The 26059-nt window shown below is 39.8% G+C and overlaps 1 protein-coding gene across 1 annotated transcript in view; it reads left to right on the top strand.

Annotated features, from left to right (window-relative positions):
• LOC105493659 (cullin 5) overlaps positions 1-26059 on the top strand; it is a 106994-nt gene that overhangs the window by 34750 nt on the left and 46185 nt on the right. The window contains 5 exon segments of the mRNA XM_011761498.2: positions 6889-6988; positions 10424-10600; positions 13565-13706; positions 15562-15707; positions 15790-15870. Of these exon segments, the coding sequence (XP_011759800.2) occupies positions 6889-6988; positions 10424-10600; positions 13565-13706; positions 15562-15707; positions 15790-15870 (646 nt within the window).

Genomic DNA, 26059 nt, shown 5'->3' on the forward strand with positions numbered 1-26059 from the left:
ACTTTTTATCATGGATCTGATGTTGTTGTTTCTTCATTTTCCTTTCTTTGTTTTTATTAATTTTAAAGTTTATTTCATTAGTGGTTGCCTTCATGTTTCTTGCTCTTAGTTAGAAGCATGTGATAGTCCTCCTACTTGGAAACAAAATACATGCCATTTTACCACACCAAGGTCACACTATTTCTTCTTATCTTCTACACAAGGAAGTCAAAACGTGTGGAATAGTTTTTACTTCTTGCTGCTTTTCCTGTCACTTCTGTCTGCCTCCTTAAGACTTGAGAAGCTTCTATTTCTTCTCTCTCCTATTTCCCAACTCCTAGATTTTTCTAGTATAGTTAAATTTTTAAAAAGATTTACCTTATATCATGTTCCCTTTTAAAAGCACTTTGGGGCTGGGTGTGATGGCTCATGTTTGTAATCCCAACACTTTGGGAGGTCGAGACTGGAGGATTGCTTGAGGCCAGAGTTCGAGACCAGCCTGAGAAACAGCGAGATTCTCTCTCTATAAAAAATTAGCCAAGGCTGAGTGTAGTGGCTCATGCCTGTAATCCCAGCACTTTGGGAGGTGAAGGCAGGTGATCACCTGAGGTCAGGAGTTCGATACCACCCTGGTCAACATGGCGAAACCCCGTCTTTACTAAAAATACAAAAATTGGCTGGGTGTGGTGTTGCACAACTGTGATCCCAGCTACTTGGCCGGCTGAGGCACGAGAATTGCTTGAACTTGGGAAGCGGAGGTTGCAGTGAGCTGCGATTGTGCCACTGCACTCCAGCCTGGCTGACAGAGTGAGACTCCGTCTCAAAAAAAACAAAAATTAGCCAGTCATGGTGGCACATGCCTGTAGTCCCAGCTACTCAGGAGGCTGAGGCAGAAGGATCCTTGAGCACAGGAGTTTTAAGTTATGATGAGCTGATCATGCCACTGCACTCCAGGCAGGGTGACAGGGAGAGACCCTGTCTCAACAAAGAAAAGTACGTTGAGAACATTCTTCCCTGGGATAGCAATGCAGAGAAGTAACTGGCAATTGAGAAAAGAGAACTGGAGAAGATGTACCAAATCCCTTCTAAGTTTGACTCTTCTTTGGATAAGATTTCTAGGGAACTATCTAACTCCACCCCCTTTACCACACCATTCCCTGTTGTCCTATGAGACTCAAGTCCTGTTTGAACCTTTCTGACATATATGCAGAAGAGATTTGAGTATGGCAGGGTTACAAAGGTAGGTTTGTTTTAGGGATGCACAGGTCTCCTCTGATGGGTGACTTTGGCTCCAGAATTCTTCAACAGCCTTACCAACCTTTCTTAGAACTACGCTGATTCTTACTGTTCAAACTTCCTTTCTTATCTCCTCTACAGGGATCAGACCTACAACCAGCTTTCTCTAGCCCATTTTCCATTTTCCTTCACAGGTGTTCCCTTAGTAAATCTCTTACGTTGATAATCTCATCAGCTTCTTCATCTTTTTTTTTTTTTTTCTTTTGTATTTTTTGAGACGGAATCTCTGTCGCCCAGGCTGGAGTGCAGTGGCACGATCTCGGCTCATCGCAACCTCTGCCTCCCGGGCTCAAGCGTTTCTCCTGCCTCAGCTTCCCAAGTATCTGGGATTATAGGCACTCACCACCGCACTGGTTAAATTTTGTATTTTTAGTAGAGACGGGGTTTCACTGTGTTATCCAGGCTGGTCGCGAACTCCTGACCTCAGGTGATCCACCCGCCTTGGCCTCCCAAAGTGCTGGAATTATAGGCGTGAGCCACCGTGCCATGCCCCGTCAGCTTCTTAAAAGGCTCAGCTTCCCAAATGCTGGGATTACAGGCGTGAGCCACCATGCCCACACCTGGCCTGGTGTGTTTTTTTTTTTTTAAGACAAAGTTTTGCTTTTGTTGCCTAGGTTGGAGTGCAGTGGCGTGATCTCGGCTCACTGCAACCTCCGCCTCCTGGGTTCAAACGATTCTCCTGCCTCAGCCTCCCAAGTAGCTGGGATTACAGGCGCCTGCCGCCACGCCTGGCTAATTTTTTGTATTTTTAGTGGAGACGGAGTTTCATCATGTTGGCCAGGCTGGTCTTGAACTCCTGACCTCAGGTGATCCACCTGCCTTGGCCTCCCAAAGTGCTGGGATTATAGACGTGAGCCACTGCGCCAGGCCCCGTCAGCTTCTTAAAAGGCTTCTTAAAATAACACGAGTCAATGTGGAGTGTCTGGCACGTAGTAAGCTGTTAATAAATGTTAGTTTTGGTATAGTAAACTAAATAAAAGATGATGGTGACTCTCATTATGGTAATGGGAGGGAAATGTCCATATTAGAGAGACATTTGCATGATGGATATAATAGGACTATGATTGAATATAAGGTATAAAAGGGGGTTGGGTTGCTCAATTTCTTATCACTTACCACTTCGCATTTCACTTTACAGGGTAGCCACACTGATGTGCTTATAGTTCACTGCAGTTACCATAGTCATCCACGATTCTTTTTTTTTTTTTTTTTTTTGAGACAGAGTCTTGCTCTGTTGCCTGGGCTGCAGTGCAGTGGCACAATCTCGGCTCACTACAACCTCCATCTCCTGGGTTCAAGCAATTCTCATGCCTCAGCCTCCCAAATAGCTGGGACTACAGGTGTGCACCACCACACCAGGCTAATTTTTGTATTTTTTTTTAGTAGAGATGGGGTTTCACCATGTTGTCTAGGCTGGTCCTGAACACCTGGCCTCAAGTGATCCACCAACTTTGGCATCCCTTAGAGCTGGGATTACAAGTGTGAGCCACCACACCTGGCCCACAATTCTTTATACTGTCGTTTATTTCATAAAATATCCTCTCTTCTATCTTTGTACACCTTTGCCTGGCAAAGTCCTATTTTTGGAGATTAAGCTCAGGAACCAACTATTCCAGAAAGCCTTTCTTTCTCTGCCTCTCACTCACCCTTACCCTGTCCCTGAGTTCCTAAACCATCTTTTGTTTATATGCATAAAATAGTTGTAACATACTAAGTTATAGTCAATCAATTTTCTATCAGTTTCTTTTTTTTTTCTTTTTTGAGACAGAGTCTTGCCCTGTTGGCCAGGCTGGAGTGCAGAGGTGCAATCTTGGCTCACTGCAACCTCTGCTTCCTGGGTTCAAGCAATTCCCTTGCCTCAGCCTCCCAAGTAGCTGGGACTACAGGCGCGCACCATCACGCCTGGCTAACTTTTGTATTTTTAGTAGAGATGGGGTTTCACCATGTTGGCCAGGCTGGTTGCAAACTCCTGGCCTCAAGTGATCTGTGCACCTTGGCCTCCCAAAGTGCTAGGGTTAAAGGCATGAGCCACCATGCCCGACCTATTTCTTTAAAAAAAAAATTGTTTTTAGAGGCAGAGCATTACTCTGTCGCTCAGGCTGGAGTGCAGTGGCACAATCGTAGCTCACTGTAACCTTGAACTTCTGAGTTCAGGTGATCTTCCCTCATCAGCCTCCTGAAAAGCTAGGACTACAGGCATGTGCCACCATGCGCAACTAATTATTTTATTTTATTTTTGTATAGATGAGGTCTTGCCATGCAGCCTAGGCTGGTCTTGAACTTCTGGCCTCAAATGATCCTCCTGCCTTGCCCTCCAAGAGTGCTGGGATTACAGGCATGAACCAATATGCCCGGCCAGTCTCTTCTTTTAGACTCTAGATTCCTTTAGTCATTAGGTGAGACTGATTAGGTATGCAGGAGTCATTTAATCATTTTGTAATTTATTCTAAGAGTGTTGGGCAACCATTAGAGGATTTAAGTATAGGGTAATATGATGTGACTTGAGTTTTGTAAAGATTACTTTAGCTTCTTGTTTAATAGATTGGAGAGGCCGGGCGCGGTGGCTCAAGCCTGTAATCCCAGCACTTTGGGAGGCCGAGACGGGCGGATCACGAGGTCAGGAGATCGAGACCATCCTGGCTAACACGGTGAAACCCCGTCTCTACTAAAAAATACAAAAAACTAGCCGGGCAAAGTGGCGGGTGCCTGTAGTCCCAGCTACTCGGGAGGCTGAGGCAGGAGAATGGGGTAAACCCGGGAGGCGGAGCTTGCAGTGAGCTGAGATCCGGCCACTGCACTCCAGCCTGGACCACAAAGCGAGACTCCGTCTCAAAAAAAAAAAAAAAAAAAAAAAAAATAGATTGGAGCGTTTCAAGAGTAGATTTGGTTTCGTGTGAGTTCTGGAGCCTGATTTCCTGGCTCCACCATATACTGTGTAATCTAGGATTGTTTTCCTTCAATTTCCCCATCTGTAAAATAAGGATAAAATAGGAGTACTTAAGACTTGCTATGAAGATAAAGTGGGTTAAAATAATTTAGAATAGTATATGACTGGTGCCTCACGCCTGTAATCCAGCACTTTGGGAGGCCAAGGCAGGTGGATCACCTGAGGTCAGGAGTTCGACACCAGCCTGACCAACATGGTAAAAGTCTATCTCTACTAAAAATACAAAAATTAGCCGGTGTCGCATGCTTGTAATCCCAGCTACTTTGGAGGCTGAGGCCCGAGAATCGCTTGAACCCAGCAGGCGGAGGTTGCAGTGAGCCAAGATCACGCCATTGCTCTTCAGCCTGGGCAACAAGAGCGAAACTCCATCTCAAAATAAACAAACAAACAAACAAATAAATAAATAAATGAATTACTTAATGAATGAGTGAATAATATCTGGCACATAATAAGTAGTCAGGTGTTACCTTTTATATTGTTATTTAACAAATATTTGTGTGCTTATAGCATCCTAGGCACTGGACCAGATACCATTATCAAGCTGAATTGAACAAGTGAAAAAAGCATTCGAAGTAATATGGAGACAAAACTTTGGGCTCTAATAATGTCTCTAAAATTTGGAATATAGGCCAAGCCCAGTGGTTCATGCCTATATCCTGGCCCTTTGGGAGGCTGAGGTGGCAGGATTGTTTGAGTTCAGGAGTTCGTGATCAGTCCAGACAACGTAGGGAGACTGTGTCTCTACAAAAAATAAAAAATTAGCCAGGCATGGTGGCACACACCTGTGGTCCCAGCTGGTTGGGAGGCTGAGGCAGGGTTGAGCCCAGGAGGTTGAGGCTGCAGTGAGCTGTGTTCATGCTACTACACCTCAGACTGGGCAACAGAGTGAGACACTATCTCAAAAAAAAAAAGAACAGAATAGTTAGAATATAAAACAATTTGATTATTGACATGTTATAATTCTGGAGATGCTTTATTTGGATTTCTTTGACTTTTTTTTAATGGTAGAGGCTCCATTATGAATTGAATGAATCAGTGGGGAACATTTTTTGAATGATTCTTCATTGTGACCCTGTCCTTTTGTTGTAAGTTTCTCTGATTTACAGCGTGGTAATTTCACTTACAACTTGGTAATTTTTTTACTTTTTTTTTTAATTTTAATTAATTTATTTTTTTTTTGTGACACAGTTTCACTCTGTCGCCCAGGCTGGAGTTCAGTGGTGCCATCTTGGCTCACTGCAACCTCTGCCTCGCGGGTTCAAGTGATTCTCATGCCTCAGCCTCCCAAGTAGCTGGGATTACAGGTGTGCACCACCATACCTGGCTAATTTTTGTATTATTAGTAGAGATGGGGGTTTCGCCATGTTGGCCAGGCTGGTCTTGAACTCCTGACCTCAAGTGATCTGCCTACCTCAGCCTCCCCAAGTGCTTGGATTACAGGCTTGAGCCACCACACCTGGCCTACAACTAGGTTATGAGAAATTTTCTGAACATGCTGTGCTAGTATTAAATATATTTCTATAATGAAGGACCTTTTTGTAAACTATGTCAGCTTTGTAAGTTCTGAGTTTTTGTATATCAGTTTATGATAACTTGTTTTTGTTTTTTTTGTTTAAAGGAGAAACAGTAATTGATGTGTAAATGGGTAATACATGGGGAAGCTAGGAGATTTGCTTTATTGTGATTTAAGTGACTAATACTTTTAAAAAGACAATAGGCCCACATTCCCACCATCCCACCATTTTGGGAGGCTGAGGCAGGAGAATTGCTTGAGGATTTGAGTTCAAGCCCAGACTGGGCAACATAGCAAAACCCAATCTCTATCAAAAATTAGAAAAACTAGACAGGTGCGTGCTTGTAATCCCAGCTACTCAGGAGGCTGAGGCGGGGGTATCCCTTGAGCATAGGAGTTTGAGACTGCAGTGAGCTATGGTTGTGGCACTGCACTCCAGCCTGGGTGACAGAGTATATAACAAGGCTGGGCATGGTGGCTCACACTTTTAATTCCAGCACTTTGGAGACTGAGGCAGGAGGATCCCTTGAAACCAGGAGTTCAAGACCAGCCTGGACAACATAGCAAGACTGTCTCTACAAAAAATTTTTTAAAAAATTAGGCATGGTGGCATGCTCCTATAGTCCCAGCTCTTGGGAGCCTTAGGTGGGAGGATCTCCTCAACCCAGGAGGTCAAGGCTACAGTGAGCCATGATCGTGCCACTGCACACTAGCCTGGGCAGCAGAGTAAGACCCTGTCTCTAAAAAATAAAAATTAAAAAAATTTTTAAAATAATTGAAATAAAAGGACAAAATAGTATACAACTATCGTGTTAAAGAATTAAAAGGATTTGTAGTTGTTTTTGCACAGGAAAATATTACTAGCAGTTAACTTTGGGCAGTGACATTGGGAGATGGAGACATGCTTTCATAACTAAATTTTATGTGGTAAGTAGCAGAGAATTAAAGAGGAAAACAATGGCAAAAGAAAATAAAAATAGAAACACATGTATATATGAGGCAGTTTACAAACGTGCTTGGTTTATATGAATGAATTCAGACAATATTAGCTTGGTTCTAATATGGTCCGTGGAAACTGTACTGAAATAGAATTTAAGATGTTTTGTTCAGTTCTTGTTTTGTCATTGTTTGTTTACTTGCTTTATATTCACAGGGATGTGCATGCAGTCTGTCTTTGGGATGATAAAGGCCCAGCAAAAATTCATCAGGCTTTAAAAGAAGATATTCTTGAGTTTATTAAGCAAGCACAGGCAGTAAGTTCTACGTGCTTATTTTAGACTTGTTTTAAAACTTCTCAGATAATATCATATTTTATAATTTTGAAAGTAGAACTTCTTGAAGTAATTTAAAAATATTGCATTGACTTTTGACACATTTGTTAAATAAATTTATTAAAGAAATGATCGTCATTAGTTGGATTATTTTTTTCCCACAGTGATACTTCTGTCAAGAGAGTACATATTATATTTAATTAAAAGATGCTATAGCGAATTCAATTTTTTATTTTTTTAGAAGTCCCCACCATCATTATTTTTTGGCTACACATCAGTCCACACAAATCTGTTTTTTTCCTCTCATTACTAATACCTCTTCTCAAGTTGACAGTAATTTCAATTCCAGATCCTTCTCCAGTTGTAAATTCTTTAGACGGTCCTTTGTATTGCTAGTGCTGAGGCAAAATTCAGCACTCTTGTATTGCTATTATGTATAAATGGCTAATAATATCAAAAGGAAGACAAAGCTCATTGAGGCATTAGATCAGTTATTCAAGAGTTAGTGTTTTTTTTTTTTTTTTTTGACACCTTGTAATGTTTCAAATCAGCCACAGTCTTTCTTATGAATAAATCCCTTACCTTTTTGAGGAGGACCCTAAGGACATGAGATTATTTTCCTTTCTATAACATGAGGTGTGGGGCAGGGCACAGTAGCTCAGGACTGTAATCCCAGCACTTTGGGAGGCTGAGGCAGGGAAATCGCTTGAGTTGAAGAGTTTGAGACCAGCCTGGGAAACGTAGTGAGACCTCGTCTCTATACAAAATAAAAAATTACCCAAGCATGATGATGCACACCTGTGGTTGCAGCCACTCTGGAGGCTGAGGCAGGAGAATTGTGTGAAGCCAGAAGGTTGAGGCTGAAAAAGAAAAAAAAAGTCTGATCTGATGGCTAGAAGTCCAGGCTAGAATTTCTTATTCTTTAGTTGGATCATTCCATTAATGTCTTGTACAACATTAGTAAAAGTTGTTTGTTAAATTGTGTTATTAAATACTAAAAGGTGCTTAGCAGCTGAAAATTAAAAATGAGTTTTTTCTATATATGACTTAAGATACTGAAATCAAGTATATGATTGGCATATATTTTAATTTTGCTAGTAGCTACTACCATGATGGAGTAAGACTAATGTATTGGATATTACTTAAGAAATTAAGTGTTTTATTGATAATTTCTTGACAAATTTTTTAAATTGTAGTTTTATAGGAAGTTACCTTTTAATGAAAATAAATTCTATTTTCAAGCACTTAGAAAATTAAATGTTTCAGTATCACAATTTAAAACTATTTTCTTAGAACTAATTTAGAGATACAGTTTCTACTTGCATTGGGAAATGTACAATGTTTTCTTTTTATTACTTGATAAAGATAAATTATGTTTATTTCAGATCGATAGAGCTTTATTCTTCAGTGTCTGGAAATAAACTTATAAAGAATTACCTTAGATGTTATTAACAGATGTTAAAAAATATACTGAACACTGGCAAAAAAAAGTAGGGAAGGGTTTCACTGTAACATGACTGAATAAAGTCTGGAAATGTAGACATCAGCAAGAATCCAGGAATGGGATTTAGCACCACTGATTCTGAGCAGTTAATAGGAATAGCAATGCCAGACATGGGTCTTAAAAAGACCCATCTTAAAAGAGATTTTTAAATGCTTAAGAATTTTTTTTTTTAATTGTGAATCATTTTACTAGGTAATCTTCAATTGAACGTACCTTGTTAGGAAGGACCAGATCTTCCAAATGGTTGAAAGGCAATATTCATTGAAATGTTTATAACATTTTTTAAAGAACAAAAAAAAAGAAGTAAAAATAATAAACATAGGTGGAGTCTTTTTTTTTTTTTTTTTTTTTAAACCTAGATTAATACAACTATTTTATTTGTTCACAATTGTGTGGCTTAGCAATTTGGGCTGTCTCAGCTGATTTTGCCTAAGCTTATTAATGCAGCAGCAGTGAGTTGTTGGACAAGGTGGTCTAAGAAAGCATTGAAACACATACATAGTTTTTGCTGCGGCTTTCTCTTCCCTCTGTGGTTTCTCATTCTCAAGGAAACCAGCCTTTGAGATGAAAGTAGAATCTACAATACCTGTTCACGGATAGGCTGAGAAATCTCACAGTGTTACATCGGTGGTGTTCTGTTGGTCAAAGTAAATCACAGGACCACCCCAAACTCTAATAGTGGAGAAATAGACTCCACCACCTTTTTTTTTTTTTTTTTTTTTTTTTTTGAGATGGATTCTCATTCTGTCGCCTAGCGTGATCTTGGCTCACTACAACCTCCGCCTCCCGGATTCAAGTGATTCTCCCGCCTCAGCCTCCCAAGCAGCTGAGATTACAGGTGCATGCCGCCATGTCTGGCTAATTTTTGTATTTCTAGTAGAGGCAGGATTTCACCATGTTGGTCAGGCTGGTCTCGAACTCATGACCTCGTAGTCTACCTGCCTCAGCCTCCCAAAGTGCTGGGATTACAGGCATGAGCCACTGTACCTGGCATGACTCCACCACCTTTTAAAAAATTGAGATATAATTAACATACCATAAAATTTACTCTCTTAAAGGATATGATTCAGTGAGTTGTAGTATATTTCATAAAGTTGTGCAACCATCACCCAGTAATCCCAGAATATTTTCATCACCCTAAAAAGAAATCCTATACTTATGAACAGTCAGTCCCTTCTCCCAACCCACTAAATCACTGATCTGTTGTCCCTATGGATATGTCTATATTTGACATTTTCTATAATTAGAATAATAATGTATGGCCTTTTGTGACTAGTTTCTTTCACAATATTTGTTTCTCTTTATGGCCGAATAGTATCTGTTGTTTGGATATACTATGTATTGTGGGTGTTTTTGGTTTCTTTTTTCATTTGTTTAGTTTTTTTTTTTCTTTTTGAGACAGTATATTGTTCTGTCGCCCAGGCCAGAGTGCAGTGGCAAAATCACAGCTTGCTGTAGCCTCTGAAGCAATCCTCAACCTCCTAAGTGGCTGGGACCACAGGCACGCACCACCACACCCAGCTAATTTTTTGTTTTATTTGTGGAGATGAGGTCTTGCTGTGTTGCCCAGGTTGGTCTCAAATTCCTGAGCTCAAGCAATCCTCCTGCCTCAGCCTCCCAAAGTGCTGGGACTACAGGTATGAGCCACCATGCCTGGCCCCTATATTGTTTATCCATATTTCAGCTAGTGGATATTTGGGTTGTTTCTACTTTTTATCTAATTTGAATAATGCCGCTATGAACATTCGTATACAAGTTTTTTGTGTGAACATGTTTTAATTTCTTTTGGATATAAGAGCTTGTACAATAATTTAAAAATTATGTACAATTTAAATTTTGGCATGGATATGTTTTGTTCTTAATTTTTCAAAGCAACTGCATTTATTTCAAATTGGTACGTCTCTTTTTTTCAGCGAGTACTGAGCCATCAAGATGATACGGCTTTGCTAAAAGCATATATTGTTGAATGGAGAAAGTTCTTTACACAATGTGATATTTTACCAAAACCTTTTTGTCAACTAGAGATTACTTTAATGGGTAAACAGGGCAGCAATAAAAAATCAAATGTGGAAGACAGTATTGTTCGAAAGGTAAGACTGTTTTTCTCATTGTTTTCCTAATATTCTTCAGAAAGAGGGTGATTTGGAAGCATTTGAAAGTAATTTAAACTTTTAAGTGGGTTTTTCTACTTCACATGTAAATTGCTTTTCAGCTCTTCTTAGATTTTATTGAATAATACTCTTATTTATGTCTTTAGCTTCAATCTTCTTTCATCTTTTTATGTGGTCTTAAGCTATAGATCTGTGTCTTCAACCATTTTCTCCTTTACTTTTCCTTTTAACTTTCTCCTTTTCCTGGTATTATCTTCAGTATTTTATGTCTCTATTCTTTCTTTATACTTTTTTTTTTTTTTTTTTTAAAGAACTGGAGCATCACTCTGTCGCCTAGGCTGGAGTGTGCAGTGGCGCAGTCTCTGCTCATTGCAGCCTCCACGTCCTGGGTTCAAGCAGTTCTCCTGCCTCAACCTCATGAGTAGCTGGGACTACAGGCATGCGCCACCACACCCGGCTATTTTTTTTGTATTTTTAGTAGAGACCTGGTTTCACCATGTTGGCCAGGCTGGTCTTGAACTCCTGCCTTCAGGTGATCCGCCTGTCTCGGCCTCCGAAACTGTTGGAATTACAGGCATGAGCCACCACACCCAGCCTATACCCTTACTAGAAATTAAATTACTTTTCTCCTCTCTCAAAAATCTCCTTTTATTAGGTTACCTTCTGATATCTTTATATTTAATTGTGGCTAAACTGCTATCTTTATAATTTCCCTTTTACTTAATTCTTCTATTATAAATTCAGTGTGTACTGTGCCTATTTTCTATTCAAAATTTGTGTCAAGTAACCAGTCATGATGTAATGGAAAGAACTCAGTGCTGAATATGAAGGGTCCTAGGTTTCCCTTTCAACTCTTCAAACTCTGTCCTCATTTTCCATGTATCTTTCCACTTGTAAGAATCAAATGGAACCATAGATCTGAAAAGTAAAAAATGTCATTTGAACTTTAGTCAATTTGCTGTTTGCTGTGATGGTTATAGTAACACACTCCGGCATTACAATAGTGTAACCTGGGCATTGTTGCCCCATCCTAGCCTTAAAATTTGCTCTGATGTTGACAGGGATTCTGTAAATTTAGATACCCAGTGGTTCTTCAGTGTTAGAAATCACTGCAATATGGGAAAGTAGTGCCGAGAAAAAAATAAAAGTGAAAAACACTTCTGGCTGCTATTTAATTTGTAGTCTCATAATCTTATCCTCTTTTTTTGGCCATTCTCTGTTGGTTGTGGGAAGTTTTGACATTCTCTATTGGTTGTGGGAAGCAACATCCACTTACTGATTAAGTGTATCGATTCTGGGACCACAGTTTTTGGATTCACATCTCAGTGTTGCCACTGATGAGATGCATAAATGTGGAAAGTTAGCTTTGCTATCTGTACCCCAGGTTTCACATATCTAAAGGGGGGATAATCATGGTACCTATATCAAGATTATGAGGATTAAATGAGTTATATGCGGACAATACATAGAGCAATCCCAGGTGCAGAATGAGTGTTAGAAAACTGTTAACTCCGCCGGGCGCGGTGGCTCAAGCCTGTAATCCCAGCACTTTGGGAGGCCGAGACGGGCGGATCACAAGGTCAGGAGATCGAGACCATCCTGGCTAACACGGTGAAACCCTGTCTCTACTAAAAAATGCAAAAAAACTAGCCGGGCGGGTTCGCGGGCGCCTGTAGTCCCAGCTACTCGGGAGGCTGAGGCAGGAGAATGGCGTAAACCTGGGAGGCGGAGCTTGCAGTGAGCTGAGATCCGGCCACTGCACCCCAGCCTGGGCGACAGAGCAAGACTCCGTCTCAAAAAAAAAAAAAAAAAAAAAAAAACTGTTAACTCTTGTTATTGTTGCTGTTATTAATGTATCTCCTACATCTGGCCAAGTTTCTTGGAGTACTGGTATAATCAGTGTTTAGATACCATTTTTATCATTTAATGGAACATCTAAACAGTAGATTTGCATACTCTTTTATAAGGTCCAGTATCAGATTTTCAGTTGGTCCTTTTTGCATTTTTTATGTGTCTTTACAAACATGTGCATATGTCTATTTCAAACCACCAGTATATCTGAAATTCAACCATGGAACTACAGGAGAATAAACATTTTCCATATATTATCATAGTTAATTTTTACAACCACTGAAATTTGCACTATTATTTTGACCATTTTACACATAAGAAAGCAGATAAATAAGTAACAGCTGGGATTGAATTCCAGTTATGTTGGATTCTGAAACATTTGTTCTTTATTTACTTTTGTTTTGTTTGAAATGGGGTCTTGCTGTGTTGCCCAGGCTAGAGTGGAATGGTGTGTTCTGGGCTTGCTGCAGCCTTGCCCTCTTGGACTTAAGTGATCCTCCCACCTCAGCCTCCCAAGTAGCTGGGAGTACAAGCGCATGCCAGCATGCCTAGCAAATTTTTGTATTTTTTGTTGTCGTTGAGATGGGTCTTACTGTGTTGCCAAGGCTGCTCTCAAACTCCTGGCCTCAAGTGATCATCCCACGTTGGCCTCCCAAGGTTTTGGGATTAGACCACACTTAGTCGACCCTTGTTTACCATTATGCTAAATATACTGCTTCCCTGAAGTATTTGAGTGAATGCAACCTAAGTTATTTTGAGACAGGGTCTTACTCTGTCACCCAGGCTGGAGTGCAGTGGCATGGTCTCGGCTCATTGGGACTACAGGTGTGTACCACCACGCCTGGCTATTTTTTTTTTTTTTTTGTATTTTTTTAATAGAGACAGGAGTTTGTCCTGTTGCCCAGGCTGGTCTCGAACTCATGGACTCCAGCAATCCACCTGCCTCGGCCTCCCAAATTGGTGGGACTACAGGCATGAGCCACTGCACCTGGCCCAGGCCTACGAATTTGATTTCCTTTTTTAGTGTTTGTACATGATACTTTGTATATTAATAATTGAAAATTATGTTACAATTTGTTCTTGTTTTCCTAGCTTATGCTTGATACATGGAATGAGTCAATCTTTTCAAATATAAAAAACAGACTCCAAGATAGTGCAATGAAGCTGGTACATGCTGAAAGATTGGGAGAAGCTTTTGATTCTCAGCTGGTTATTGGAGTAAGAGAATCGTATGGTATGTTCTGAACTTTTATGATCATAATTTCTGTTTTATGGAAATTGTAGAACAATTACGGAATAGCACAAAGTTGTGTTTATTAGCATACAAAGTTACATCTACTTTTTGTACTAGTTTTTTTTAAGAGTACACAAATGATATTAATTCTGCTTAAAAGTGTATAAAAATTCATATTAATGTGGTTAATGTTTTCTTCATGCCATTAATTTCTTGGCAGGTCTTTTTAGTGAAGTAAATTAGATATATAAATTTGAATGTATAGCTTATAAAAGGTAACTAGTTCATTAAAAGGTTAGGTATTCATGTTTCAGAAAGCAGGTTACTTCCATGAAAGGTAATGAAAAGGAGAGCATGTAGGAGCACATTCCCTCTGACTTCTAATCTGTTTCCTGTTACTTAGAGTATGCCTCTTCCCCACGCTTCATCCTCCTCCTGGAGGCCTTTCTTCATTCCCAGACTAAGTTAAGTTCTGTCATTTAGTGCTTCACAGTACCTGTGCCTCCTTGGCGTAGTACTTTTGTTTAATAGTGTTGTTAGCACTGTGTCTTTAGTGAACATAGAATGCATGGCACAAAATCACTCTAGATAAGTATTTATTGAGTTAATGAACCTATAGAGTTATTTTTGACTGGCTTTTCTTCATTGCGCCATAATCCTTTAGTTATCAAGCCTTTAGATTTTCATTAGCAGTGCTCCTGAAATTCCTTTGTTTTTATTTGAACTGCCACCAGACATTAAACTTTACATGCAGAGTTTTGAAACAGTCCTCTTATAATGATCTTATTGCTGTTGTTTAACCCATATGCTGTTCATAAATGTTTAAGCACTATTTTATTGGTATTTTTTCTACTTACCCCTTAAGTGCTACACTATGCTTTTTTTTTTTTTTTTTAAAGAGATGGGGTTTTGCTCTGTTGCCCAAGCTGGAGTGCAGTGACGTGATCATGGCTCATTGAACCTCCACCTCTCAGGGCTCAAACAGTCCTCTATTTCAGCCTCCTGAGTAGCTGGGACTGTAGGCATGTACCCCACACCTGGCTAATGTTTTTCTTTTTTTTTTTTTTTTTCTTTTTTTGAGACAATCTCACTCTGTCACCCAGGTTGAAGTGCAGTGACATGCTCTCAGCTCACTGCAACCTCCACTTCCCGGGTCCAAGCAGTTTTCATACCTCAGCCTCCAGAATAGCTGAGATTACAGGTGTGTGCCATCATGCCCAGCTAATTTTTGTATTTTTAGTAGAGACGGGGTTTCACCATAGTGGCCAGGCTGGTCTTAAACTCCTGACCTCAAGTAGTCTGCCCATCTTGGCCTCCGGTAGTGCTGGGATTACAAGTGTGAGCCTTTGTGCACGGCCTTAATTTTTCTGTAGACACATGATTTTACTATGTTGCCCAGGACATCTTCACAACGATTTGTAATTTACCATTCTACCTTACCTTCTATTAACCTTGCAATCCACTTAGACAACCTAGTCATATTTTCTTGTGCTTTTCTGCTTCTGAATATTTACTTACCTTACTAATCTCCATTTATGCAAATTCTAGTTGATTCTTTAAGATTCAGTTTAAATCCCATTGCTTCTGTGAATGTTTTCTTGATTATTCAGTTAGAAGTCAGTCTCTTACCTATTCAAAAATAAAATAGTCTATATTTGTATTATTTATTTGTTACTTTACTGCTTTGTGCTGTCATCATCATCTTATAGAGAATGATTTTGTCTTATATAATTATATGTTCTCTTGAGCATTATTACCTTGCACATAGTGAGTCCTCGATATTTATTTCATTTATTATACTCAAAATATTGATTTTAATCATAATTGGAGTAATACTTTATTTTCTGTTTTTCAGTTAACCTTTGTTCTAATCCTGAAGATAAGCTTCAAATTTATAGGGACAATTTTGAGAAGGCATACTTGGATTCAACAGAGAGATTTTATAGAACACAAGCACCCTCGTATTTACAACAAAATGGTGTACAGAATTATATGAAATATGTAAGTTAGAACTTAGCATATGTGATAATTTGAGCAATTCTCTTGATATTCTTAAAATGATTGCTATTTTGCTTCTGGACAGGCAGATGCTAAATTAAAAGAAGAAGAAAAACGAGCACTACGTTATTTAGAAACAAGACGAGAATGTAACTCTGTTGAAGCAGTAAGTAATGTTGTAATTGTACATTTTGTGGGATTATTTGAAATACAGAAGCATAGGAATGGCAAATAAACAACACAAATAACGTTATTTAACAGCCAACATTGTTAATTGATTTTAGTTCTTTTTGCCTATGAACCATAGCACAGCTTCATAGGAGGTATCTTATTCAGAACACGTTGTCCTTTGGAGCTGGTATGCAAGATCAAATCTATTTGCCATACCTGTTCTAGAGGTTATTTAATATAATTAACTTTTGGTAAGTTTTCTTTTATTGTGTTTTATGGATATCTAAAGTTAACCATTTTTGTGATTTTCATGTTGCAAGTAATATGTGCTCCCTTAGAGATACAATTGACTCTCTTTTTTTGTGCCAGTTATGTTCTCTGAAGTGGCTGCAAACACCAAATTAGTGAATAATGAATCATTTATTCCTAGGGGATATTTCTTCTCCTTTTGGGAAGATGTTTCAAACTTCATTTGTCATGAGGTAAAATATTAATTATTATTATTTTTAGAAACAAAGTCTTGCTCTGTTGCCCAGGCTGGAGTACAGTGGTACAGTTATACCTCACTGTAACTCCTGGGCATAAGGGCCCCACCTGCCTCAGCCTCCTAAGTAGCTGGGACTACAGGCATACGTCACCATGCCTGACTAATATATATATATACACACACACACATATATATGTGTGTGTGTGTATATATATATATTTTATCTTTTTTTTTGAGACAAGGGCTCTTTCTGTCTCTGTTGCCCAGGCTGGAGTGCAGTGGTACAATCTTGGCTCACTGCAACCTCTGCCTTTCAGGCTCAAGCAGTTCTCCTGCCTCAGCCTCCCAAGTGCTGGGACTATGAGCGTGTGCCACCATGCCTAATTTTTTTATTTTTAGTAGAGATGGGGTTTCACCATGCTGCCCAGGCTGGTCTTGAACTCCTAAGCTCAGGTGATCCACCCGCCTTGGCCTCCCAGAGTGTTGGAATTACAGGCGTGAGCGACTGCGCCCGGCCACCTGGCTAATGTGTTTTTCTTTTTTTTTTTTTTTTCATCGAGAGCAGGTCTTGCTATGTAGCCCAGGCTGGTTTTGAACTCCTGGCCTCAAGCAATCCTTCCTCCTCAGCCTCCCAAAATGCTGGGATTATGGGCATGAGCCACCATACCTGGCCTCAAAATATTAATAATTTGATGAAAGCATCAGCTTTTTATATTGTTTTATTTACTTCATGTTGTATGATAAAATGCATATTTTAAAAAACAAAAAACTGGTCAGTGATAGTACCATGGTAGGTGTTTTCTTTTACATGGAGGACTGACCTTAGGGTGCTTTAGTATAAGTAAAGTTAGAATCTAGTTGGGACAGTCTTGGAATTGTTGAAACACAACAATAGTATTTCCTCTGGTTCCTTTCAGTCTTTGGAGCCTAGGAACTTGATTTAGATTTGCATTCTCAGGAATAACATTCTAGCTTGCCCATAATCAAATATTTTTCAACTATGAATGGGATTCAAAATTTTTTTTACTTTTGACTTTTCTTTGGCTTTGTCCATCTTAAGTGGTAGTTGTGTTTATTTTATTCTTTGTTCAGAAATCATGCTGAGCTGGATGTCTTTTCTCTTTGGTTCTTTTAGTTTTTGTTTTGCTTGTCCTTGATTTGCAGTATGCATCCTCTTTGAGCGGTTGAAATAGTTTTGATATTGGCAAAAGGAAGGATAATTTAGTGGTTATTTATAGAAGTTCTTTATAGATATGTAAATCCAGGCTTGGGCTACATTCAGAAGGCCAGGAAGGCTATTGACTTTTTTTTGAAAACAGGTGGGCCACAGAGTTGTCCCTTAGGAAGATTAATCTGGTGACAGGAAAGATGGAAGACTGGAATGGGGAAGAGCTGGGAATAAGAAGTAGAAAGCGTTTGCAGTACTTCAGGCAAGGTATTAGGCAGACCAAGTAGAGTTACAGTAGTGGGAATGGAAAAGACAAGGAGAGAGAGAAACTTCTTAGAGGTGGAACGTTGTTCACATGGATGGGGCTACATATCACAGATAATCAAGCCAATAATGTTTCTGAGGTTTCAGCCATGGAGAGCTGTGCTGCTACTGAGAGATTAGGTATAAAAATAAGTCTTAGTGGCCGGGCGCGGTGGCTCAAGCCTGTAATCCCAGCACTTTGGGAGGCCGAGGCGGGCGGATCACAAGGTCAGGAGATCGAGACCACAGTGAAACCCCGTCTCTACTAAAAATACAAAAAATTAGCCGGGCGCGGTGGCGGGCGCCTGTAGTCCCAGCTACTCAGGAGGCTGAGGCAGGAGAATGGCGGGAACCCGGGAGGCGGCGCTTGCAGTGAGCCGAGATCGCGCCACTGCACTCCAGCCTGGGCAACAGCGTGAGACTCCGTCTCAAAAAAAAAAAAAAAAAAGAAGTCTTAGTGAGGTAGAAAGGATGAGTTCATCTTGGAGGATTTGGGTATTTGTTGTAGATTGATGTACCTGTAGCACCTGGATGGGGATGTTAGAGTTTTATAAGGTGAAATTGTTCTGATCTCCTACTGCAATTTATATAAGTTGGTTATATCATAGCCACATTAAACTTAGAATTTTCAACTATAAAGGGCCAACTAAAAGAATGAGTCCAGAGTAGCTGGGACTACAGGTGCATGCCACTACGACTGGCTAATTTTTTATTTTTTGAGATTGCATCTCACTGTGTTGCTAAGGCTTCTTTTAAACTCCTGGACTCGAGCAGTTCTCCCACCTCGACCTCCCAGAGTGCTGGGATTACAGGCACGAGCCACGGCACTTGGCAGTAATGGTCAAAAGTTTGAAATGAAATAGGGTATTTGCATAGTTTCAAAGTATCTTCCCCAAGATATTTACTAAAGGAGAAGCCTGAAGATGCCATCTTAATTAAGTGATCAAGGTGAGCATCACCAGTAGTAGGACATGCTGATATACCCCATGATATGCACTAAGAAGAATACAATATTATTTCTGTTTTATTCTTGCCAAAAATGTATAATCTTACTGTAATAATGAGGAAAGATTAAACAATTCCAAATTGATTGATAGCCTACAAAATGGCTAATATTCTTTTTTTTTTTTTTTTTTTTTTTTTTTTTTGAGACAGAGTCTCGCTGTGTCGCCCAGGCTGGAGTGCAGTGGCCGGATCTCAGCTCACTGCAAGCTCTGCCTCCCGGGTTTTTACGCCATTCTCCTGCCTCAGCCTCCCGAGTAGCCGGGACTACAGGCGCCCGCCACCTCGCCCGGCTAGTTTTTTGTATTTTTTAGTAGAGACGGGGTTTCACCGTGTTAGCCAGGATGGTCTCGAACTCCTGACCTCGTGATCCGCCCGTCTCGGCCTCCCAAAGTGCTGGGATTACAGGCTTGAGCCACCGCGCCCGGCCAAAATGGCTAATATTCTTTAAGGTGTCAAGACTGTAACAGACTGAAGGATAAAGGAACTGCCACAGATTGGATGAGAGTAGGAGAAATAACTAAATGCAACATGGGCTTGTGGATAGGATCCTGGAATGGAAGGACATTAGTGGAAAAACTGGTGAAATGAATAAGAGCTAGAGTTAAATTGATAGTATTGCACCAATACTATTTTCCTGGTTTCGATAGTGGTACTATAGTTATGTAAGATGTTAATGTTGGGAGAAGTGAGGTGCTATTTTTCTGCTAACTTTTCTGTAATCATCAATCAAAGAAGTTGAAAAAGAATATTGGCTGGGCGCAGTGGCTCACGCCTGTAATCCCAGCACTCTGGGAGGCCGAGGTGGGCACATCACCTGGTCAGGAGTTCAACACCAGCCTGATCAATACGGTGAAACCCTGTCTCTATTAAAAATATAAAAATTAGCCGGGCATGGTGGCATGCACCTGTAATCCCAGCTACTCAGGAGGCTGAGGCAGGAGAATCTCTTGAACCTGGGAGGCAGAGGTTGCAGTGAGCCGAGATTGCGCCACTGTACTCCAGCCTAGGCGACAGAGCAAGACTCTGTCTCAAAAAAAAAAAAAAGAATATTATGAAGAGTGCCTTTTTTTTTTTTTTTTTTTGAAACATAGCCTTGATGTGTCACCCAGGCTACAGTGCAGAGGCGTAATCTCTGCTCACTGCAACCTCTGCCTCCCGGGTTCATGTGATTCTCATGCCTTAGCCTCCTTAGTAGCTGGGACTACAGGTGCTCACCACCACGCCCGGCTAATTTTTTGTATTTTTAGTAGAGACAAGGTTTCACCATGTTAGCCAGAATGGTCTCGATCTCCTGACTTCGTGATCCACCCACCTCTGCCTCCCAAAGTGCTGGGATTACAGGTGTGAACCACCACACCCAGCCAAAAGTGATTTTTTTTTTTTTTAAATGAAGTAAGAGTAATGCTATAGAGTGTATTGGTGGTGGTAATGCTTCTGCTGCTGCTTTTACTTTATGGAATATGGTCAGAAAAGGTCTCTTTGAGGGAATGATATTGGAGTTAAGACCTGAGTGATAGGGAACTAGCCTTGTGAAGATCTGAGACAAAAGCATTTCAGGCCGAAGGAAGAGCAAGTGTAAAAGCTTTGAAGGGGGAAGGAGCTTAACATATTTTAGGAACAGAAAAAGGTTAGTGTGGCTAGAGCATCACAGGTGAGGGATGGAGAGTGATGCAAGATAAGGATAGACAAGAAAGCAGAGTTCAGTGCAATCAGAAGCCAATCAAAGATTTTAAGCAGAGAGCTTATTCGATTTCCATATTACAAAATAGCGTTTGGTCTGCAGTATGGTATTTAACAATCTAGATGAGAGGTATTGGTGGCAGTAGAGATGGATATATAAGAAGATGGATTCAAAGTATATTTGGGAGGTATATCTAATAGGTTGTTCCTGTTTTACAAATGAGGAAACAAATTCAGAAATGTACAGAAGGTTGTCCTCACACAGATAGGAAATGGTGAAGCTGGGTTTCAATTTAAGTCTAATCTAGATCCTGAGTTCTTAAAGATACTATTAAGCACTTTAGAATATATAAAGAAGAGACATACAGTTTGGCAAATTATTTGGGTATATGTATTGCACATATATGTATATAATTAGCACTCTTGGTTGCAAGGGACAAAACCCATCTCAAAAAAAACAGGTGGATCTATGGGTTCATGTAAAATTCCTCGTGGGCAATGCTAGGGTAAGACTAAAAGGAAGTAAATGTGGATTCAGAAACTCGTGACTCTGCGAGAACTTTCTAGGTATGTGATGTGATACCATAAATATGATATATTTGGAGAAATTTTTCTTCTGGTGTGCTTTATTATCATTTAGAGTTGATAGGCATTTGCTTGAAGTGGAGACCATGAGAGCTGCCAGCTTATCCTTCCAGTTTGTGACCTAAGAGGTGATAAGAGTCTTCCTCCACTGGTTTTAATTGACCCTACTTTAATTGGTCCGGCTTGGATCAGGGGCCCAAACTTGGATCAACTGCTGTGTGTTTCTTTGCACATGTGTGTAAGCATGTTTAAGTGCCAAAATACATGTATTTGTAGTATGCATAATATAGTAGTACTCATCCAGAGGACAGCCGTTTCAGAAATTTTAACTATTTGCAATTCAGGGGAGAAATCTAGAAAGTAAATTAGGCTGTGCATGGGGGCTCACGCCTGTAATCCCAGCACTTTGGGAGGCTGAAGTGGGTGGATGACAAGGTCAGGAGTTTGAGACCAGTCTGGTCAACATGGTGAAACCCTGTCTTTACTAAAAAAAAAAAAAAAAAAAAAAATTAGTTGGGCCTGGTGGCATGTACCTGTAATCCCAGCTACTCAGGAGGCTGAAGCAGGAGAATTCTTTGAATCCAGGAGGCAGAGGTTGCAGTGAGCCGAGATCATGCCACTGCACTCCAGCCTGGGTGACAGAGCAAGACTCAGTCTCAAAAAAAAAAAAAAAAAAATTAGTCCAAGAGCTCTGAGCAGTTAAGTGTTGCATTAGATGTCTGAAGCCCTACTCTTACAGTTTTATTTTTACTTATAGGAGAGCCACTTAGACCCTACTTAGATCTGATTTTACATACAATTCTAATAAGCTTGATTATCACTGGGTGGGCCTATAGCAGATGAACAGGAATGTAGTAGTAAAGCAAGGTAATAGGCTTCCAAGCTGTGCTGCTGAACAGGCATGTTGACAGCAAAAAATAACACAACCATAAGAAAAGAGCAAGAAAAAAAAATTGAGCCAAAATGCCTTTTTTGTTTTAAGAGACAGAGCCTCGCTATGTTGCCCAGGCTGCAGTGCAGTGGCTATTCACAGGTTTGATCAGAGTGCACTGCATCCTCGAATTGCTGGCCTTCAGTAATCTTCCCACCTCAGCCTCCTGAGTTGCTGGGGCTGTAGGCGCATGCAACCACACCCAGCTTTAAGCCAAAATGACTTAAAATTTGTGTTTGGTTTTTAGGTGATAGTCCTGCATACCTTAGTATTTCCTGGGGAAATTCAGGTAGTATTTACTACATACCCACAGTGTGTAAGGCAGTATGCTAGTTGGGGATAATAAGATAGACTTAGTCCCTATCCTCAGGATGACACTAGAATAAAATGGATTGTTTATACAATAGAGGAATAGAAAAGTGAATTGGTAGTGTAAGTCTTGATCACTTCAGAATGACCAGGGCACCGATAGGGAGGGAGTGTATTACAGTGGTTAGGGTCATACATGTTGGTATTAGATGAAAATTTGAATCCCACAGATGTTATTTTACCAGCTGTCTGCATTTTGTCGAGTTATTCATCCTTTGTAGTCTCTCTTTTCCTAACTATAAAATGGAATAGGCCGGGCGTGGTGGCTCATGCCTGCAATCTCAGCACTTAGGGAGGCCGAGATGGGTGGATCATGAGGTCAGGAGTTCGAGACCAGTCTGGTCAACATGGTGAAACCCTGTCTCTACTAAAAAAAAATACAAAAAAATTAGTTGGGCATGGTGACATGCATCTATAATCTCAGCTACTCAGGAGGCTGAGGCAAGAGAATCGCTTGAACCCGGGAGGTGGAGGTTGCAGTGAGGAGAGATCACGCCATAGCACTCCAGCCTGGGCGACAGAGCGAGACTCCGTCTAAAAAAAAAAAAAAATTGAATAATACCCTTTTGTATTAGCAGAATTAAATGAAATATGATATATTAAGCATTTAAGCACTGTGCCTGGCATGATAGCTTTTACTGTTAGGCACTGGTTCAGAGAAAACTACTTACTAATTCTAAGACAAGTAAAAACTGTTTTACCATCTGTGCAAAACTGATTTAAAAAGCCGAGTAGATAACTAGGTCACAGGTTACAAATTATTAACATTAAAATAAGCACTTATTAACCTTCAGTATTTCGGTATGTCAGGCATAGTATCCTCTCCACAGAGGAGGTCAAAAATTAAAAAAAAATTAAGCTTGGTGTTCAAAAAGGCAAGGTGATCCAGACTTTTTGTAGTGCCACTAATCATAATAGTACAGAAAGAATCTTAGTCAAACTAGAAAGGCCAGGAAATTAGTGATTGAATACATTACAGATATCCTTGTATGGTTAAGGGCCTGGTAATGATAGAGTAGAATCATAAAGTGGGGGAGCTCAAGATAATTTTTATTTCAACTCTTACTTCATAGCTGAGGCAAAGCAAACTATTCCTTATACAGAGCTATATAACTAATGAAAATCAGAAATGCTTTTTTTTTTAAAATGAAATTTCAACGAGGTAGAAATAATTATGCAAATTGAATACCACTAAAAGAAGAATCTGGCTGTGCGCGGTGGCCCACGCCTGTAATCCCAGCATTTTGGGAGGCCGAGGCAGGTGGATCACCTGAGGTCAGGAGTTCGAGACCAGCCTGGCGAACATGGTGAAGCCCCGTTTCTACTAAAAATACAAAAAATTAGCCGGACGTGGTGGCGCGTTCCTGTATTCCCAGCTACTTGGGAGGCTGAGGCAGGAGAATCGCTTGAACCCGGGAGGCGGAGGTTGCAGTGAGATGGCACCATTGCACTCCAGCTTGGGCAACAAGAGCGAAACTGTCTCAAAAAAAAAAAAAAGAAGAAGAATCTACCACGTCTCGTAGCCTACCTGTCTCACCTTTCATCTTCCAGACCTGTGAATTCATTCATTCAACAGGTGCTTATTGGAGTGCCTGCTGTGTTTTATGGCAGGCATTATTTTTGAAGAGTTTATAGTCTTGCTATAGAGGAGGTTAAAACATCAAGCACATTGATAGTTAAAGTGTTTCACCTTGCAGACCTCTGGGGAGAGATTGCTATGGATTTAGAAGTTGTGCTCATCTCAGGCAAACATACAGGAGTTGATGGCATATGGCAAAAAGTTTTTTTCTTCACGGAATCTAGCAAAAGGAGACAGAAAGGGAATACAAGGTGAGAGAGATGGCTTATCACTATACTTTCCATTCAAGATGTATTTTCAAATAACAAGTTATATATTTAGGATCGACTATGTATATAGTAATTTGGTAAATGGGAAGAAATACAAAAGAGGAATAACATGATTTCTGTCCTCAAGAAACTGACTCTCTTGTTAGGACAAGACTCATTTGAAATAAGGAGAGAATTCTATCTAGCGATCTCCCTTCTTTTTGCCTAGGTAAAATAATTTTCTGAAGGATTTTTTAATATATAGAAATCTATACCATAATTGTTCTCTTTATTTTTAAAAAGAGCTTTGTAATGAAAGTTTTAAAATATTTACACAAGTAGAGAAAATACTATAATGAACCCTACCCCCATACCCAGTCCTCCAGATTCAACAATTATCATTATTTTGTCATACTTGTTTTGTTGATCCTTCTTTTTCTTTTTTCCTTTCTTTTCCATTCCTCCCTATTTCCCTCCCCATTTTGCCTCCCTTCCCTCCTGCATTCCTACGTTTAAAAATAAATTTATGATGTTGCTCATTTTTACTCCGCTTACATTGTATTAGTCCATTTTCACACTGCTGTAAAGATACTACCTGAGACTGGGTAATTTATAAAGGAAAGAGGTTTAGTTGACTCACAGTTCCACACGGCCTGGGAGTCCTCAGGAAACTTAAATCATGGCGGAAGGCGAAGGGGAGGCAGAGCACATCTTACATGGCGGCAGGAGAGAGAGAGAGAGAGTGTGTGTGTGTGCAGGGGAAACTGCCACTTTTAAAACCATCAGATTTTGAGAATTCCCTCTCTATCACAAGAACAACATGAGGGAAAACCATGCTGATCCAGTCACCTCCCACCAGGTCCCTCTCTCAACATGTGGGGATTACAATTCGAGGTGAAATTTGGGTGGGGATACAGAGCCAAAGCATATTACAATCTATATTGTAACATAACCTATATACACTGTAGTATTACTAACTGGTTCTCTAGTGATGACCATTTCATTGTTTATAGTTTCTTATAAATAGTGCTTTCTAGAATATCCTTAAATACCTCTATCTTTTTAACATCCTTGTGTACACATCTTTTCTCACACTTGGCTTCCTCTTGGAATCGAATCTCCTGGAAATTAGATAGCTGAAGTAAAAGTCCCTGAACCTTTTACAAATTGCTACACAATAAATACCAAACTGACTTTTAGGAATGTAGTCCCATCAACTTTGTGCTTGTTTATCCATATCATCACTGATCTGAGTTTTGTCTATTGATTTTTACCAATCTCCTGGTATCATAGATTTTACAATATTTTTGTGTGCATTTAAAAATTAATATTAAAATTATAAATATTAAACATTAATTATATGTATAACTATAAATAATTATAAATACATAAAATTATAAATTATTTTATAAATATAAAATAATTTTTTATTTTGTGCATACGTACATGGTGTATGTAGTTGTATGTATTTATGGGTTACATGAGACATTTTGTTACAGGCATGCAACACATGATAATCACATCAGGGTAAATGGTATCCATCACCTCAAGCATTTATCCTTGTGTTATAGACAGTCCAATTCTTTTAATTATTTTTAAATGTACAATTAAATTATTTTTTTACTAGAGTCACCCTGTTATGTTATCAAATACTATGTGTTATTCATCCTGTTTTTTTTTTTGTTTTTTTTTTGTTTTTTTTTTGTTTTTGAGACAGAGTTTTGCTCTTGTTGCCCACCCAGGCTGGAGTGCTGTGGTGTGATCTCGCCTCACCACAACCTCCGCCTCCCAGGTTCAAGTGATTCTCCTGCCTCAGCCTCCCAAGTAGC

Source organism: Macaca nemestrina, chromosome 12 (genome assembly GCF_043159975.1).
Source record: "Macaca nemestrina isolate mMacNem1 chromosome 12, mMacNem.hap1, whole genome shotgun sequence".
NCBI lineage: Eukaryota > Metazoa > Chordata > Mammalia > Primates > Cercopithecidae > Macaca > Macaca nemestrina.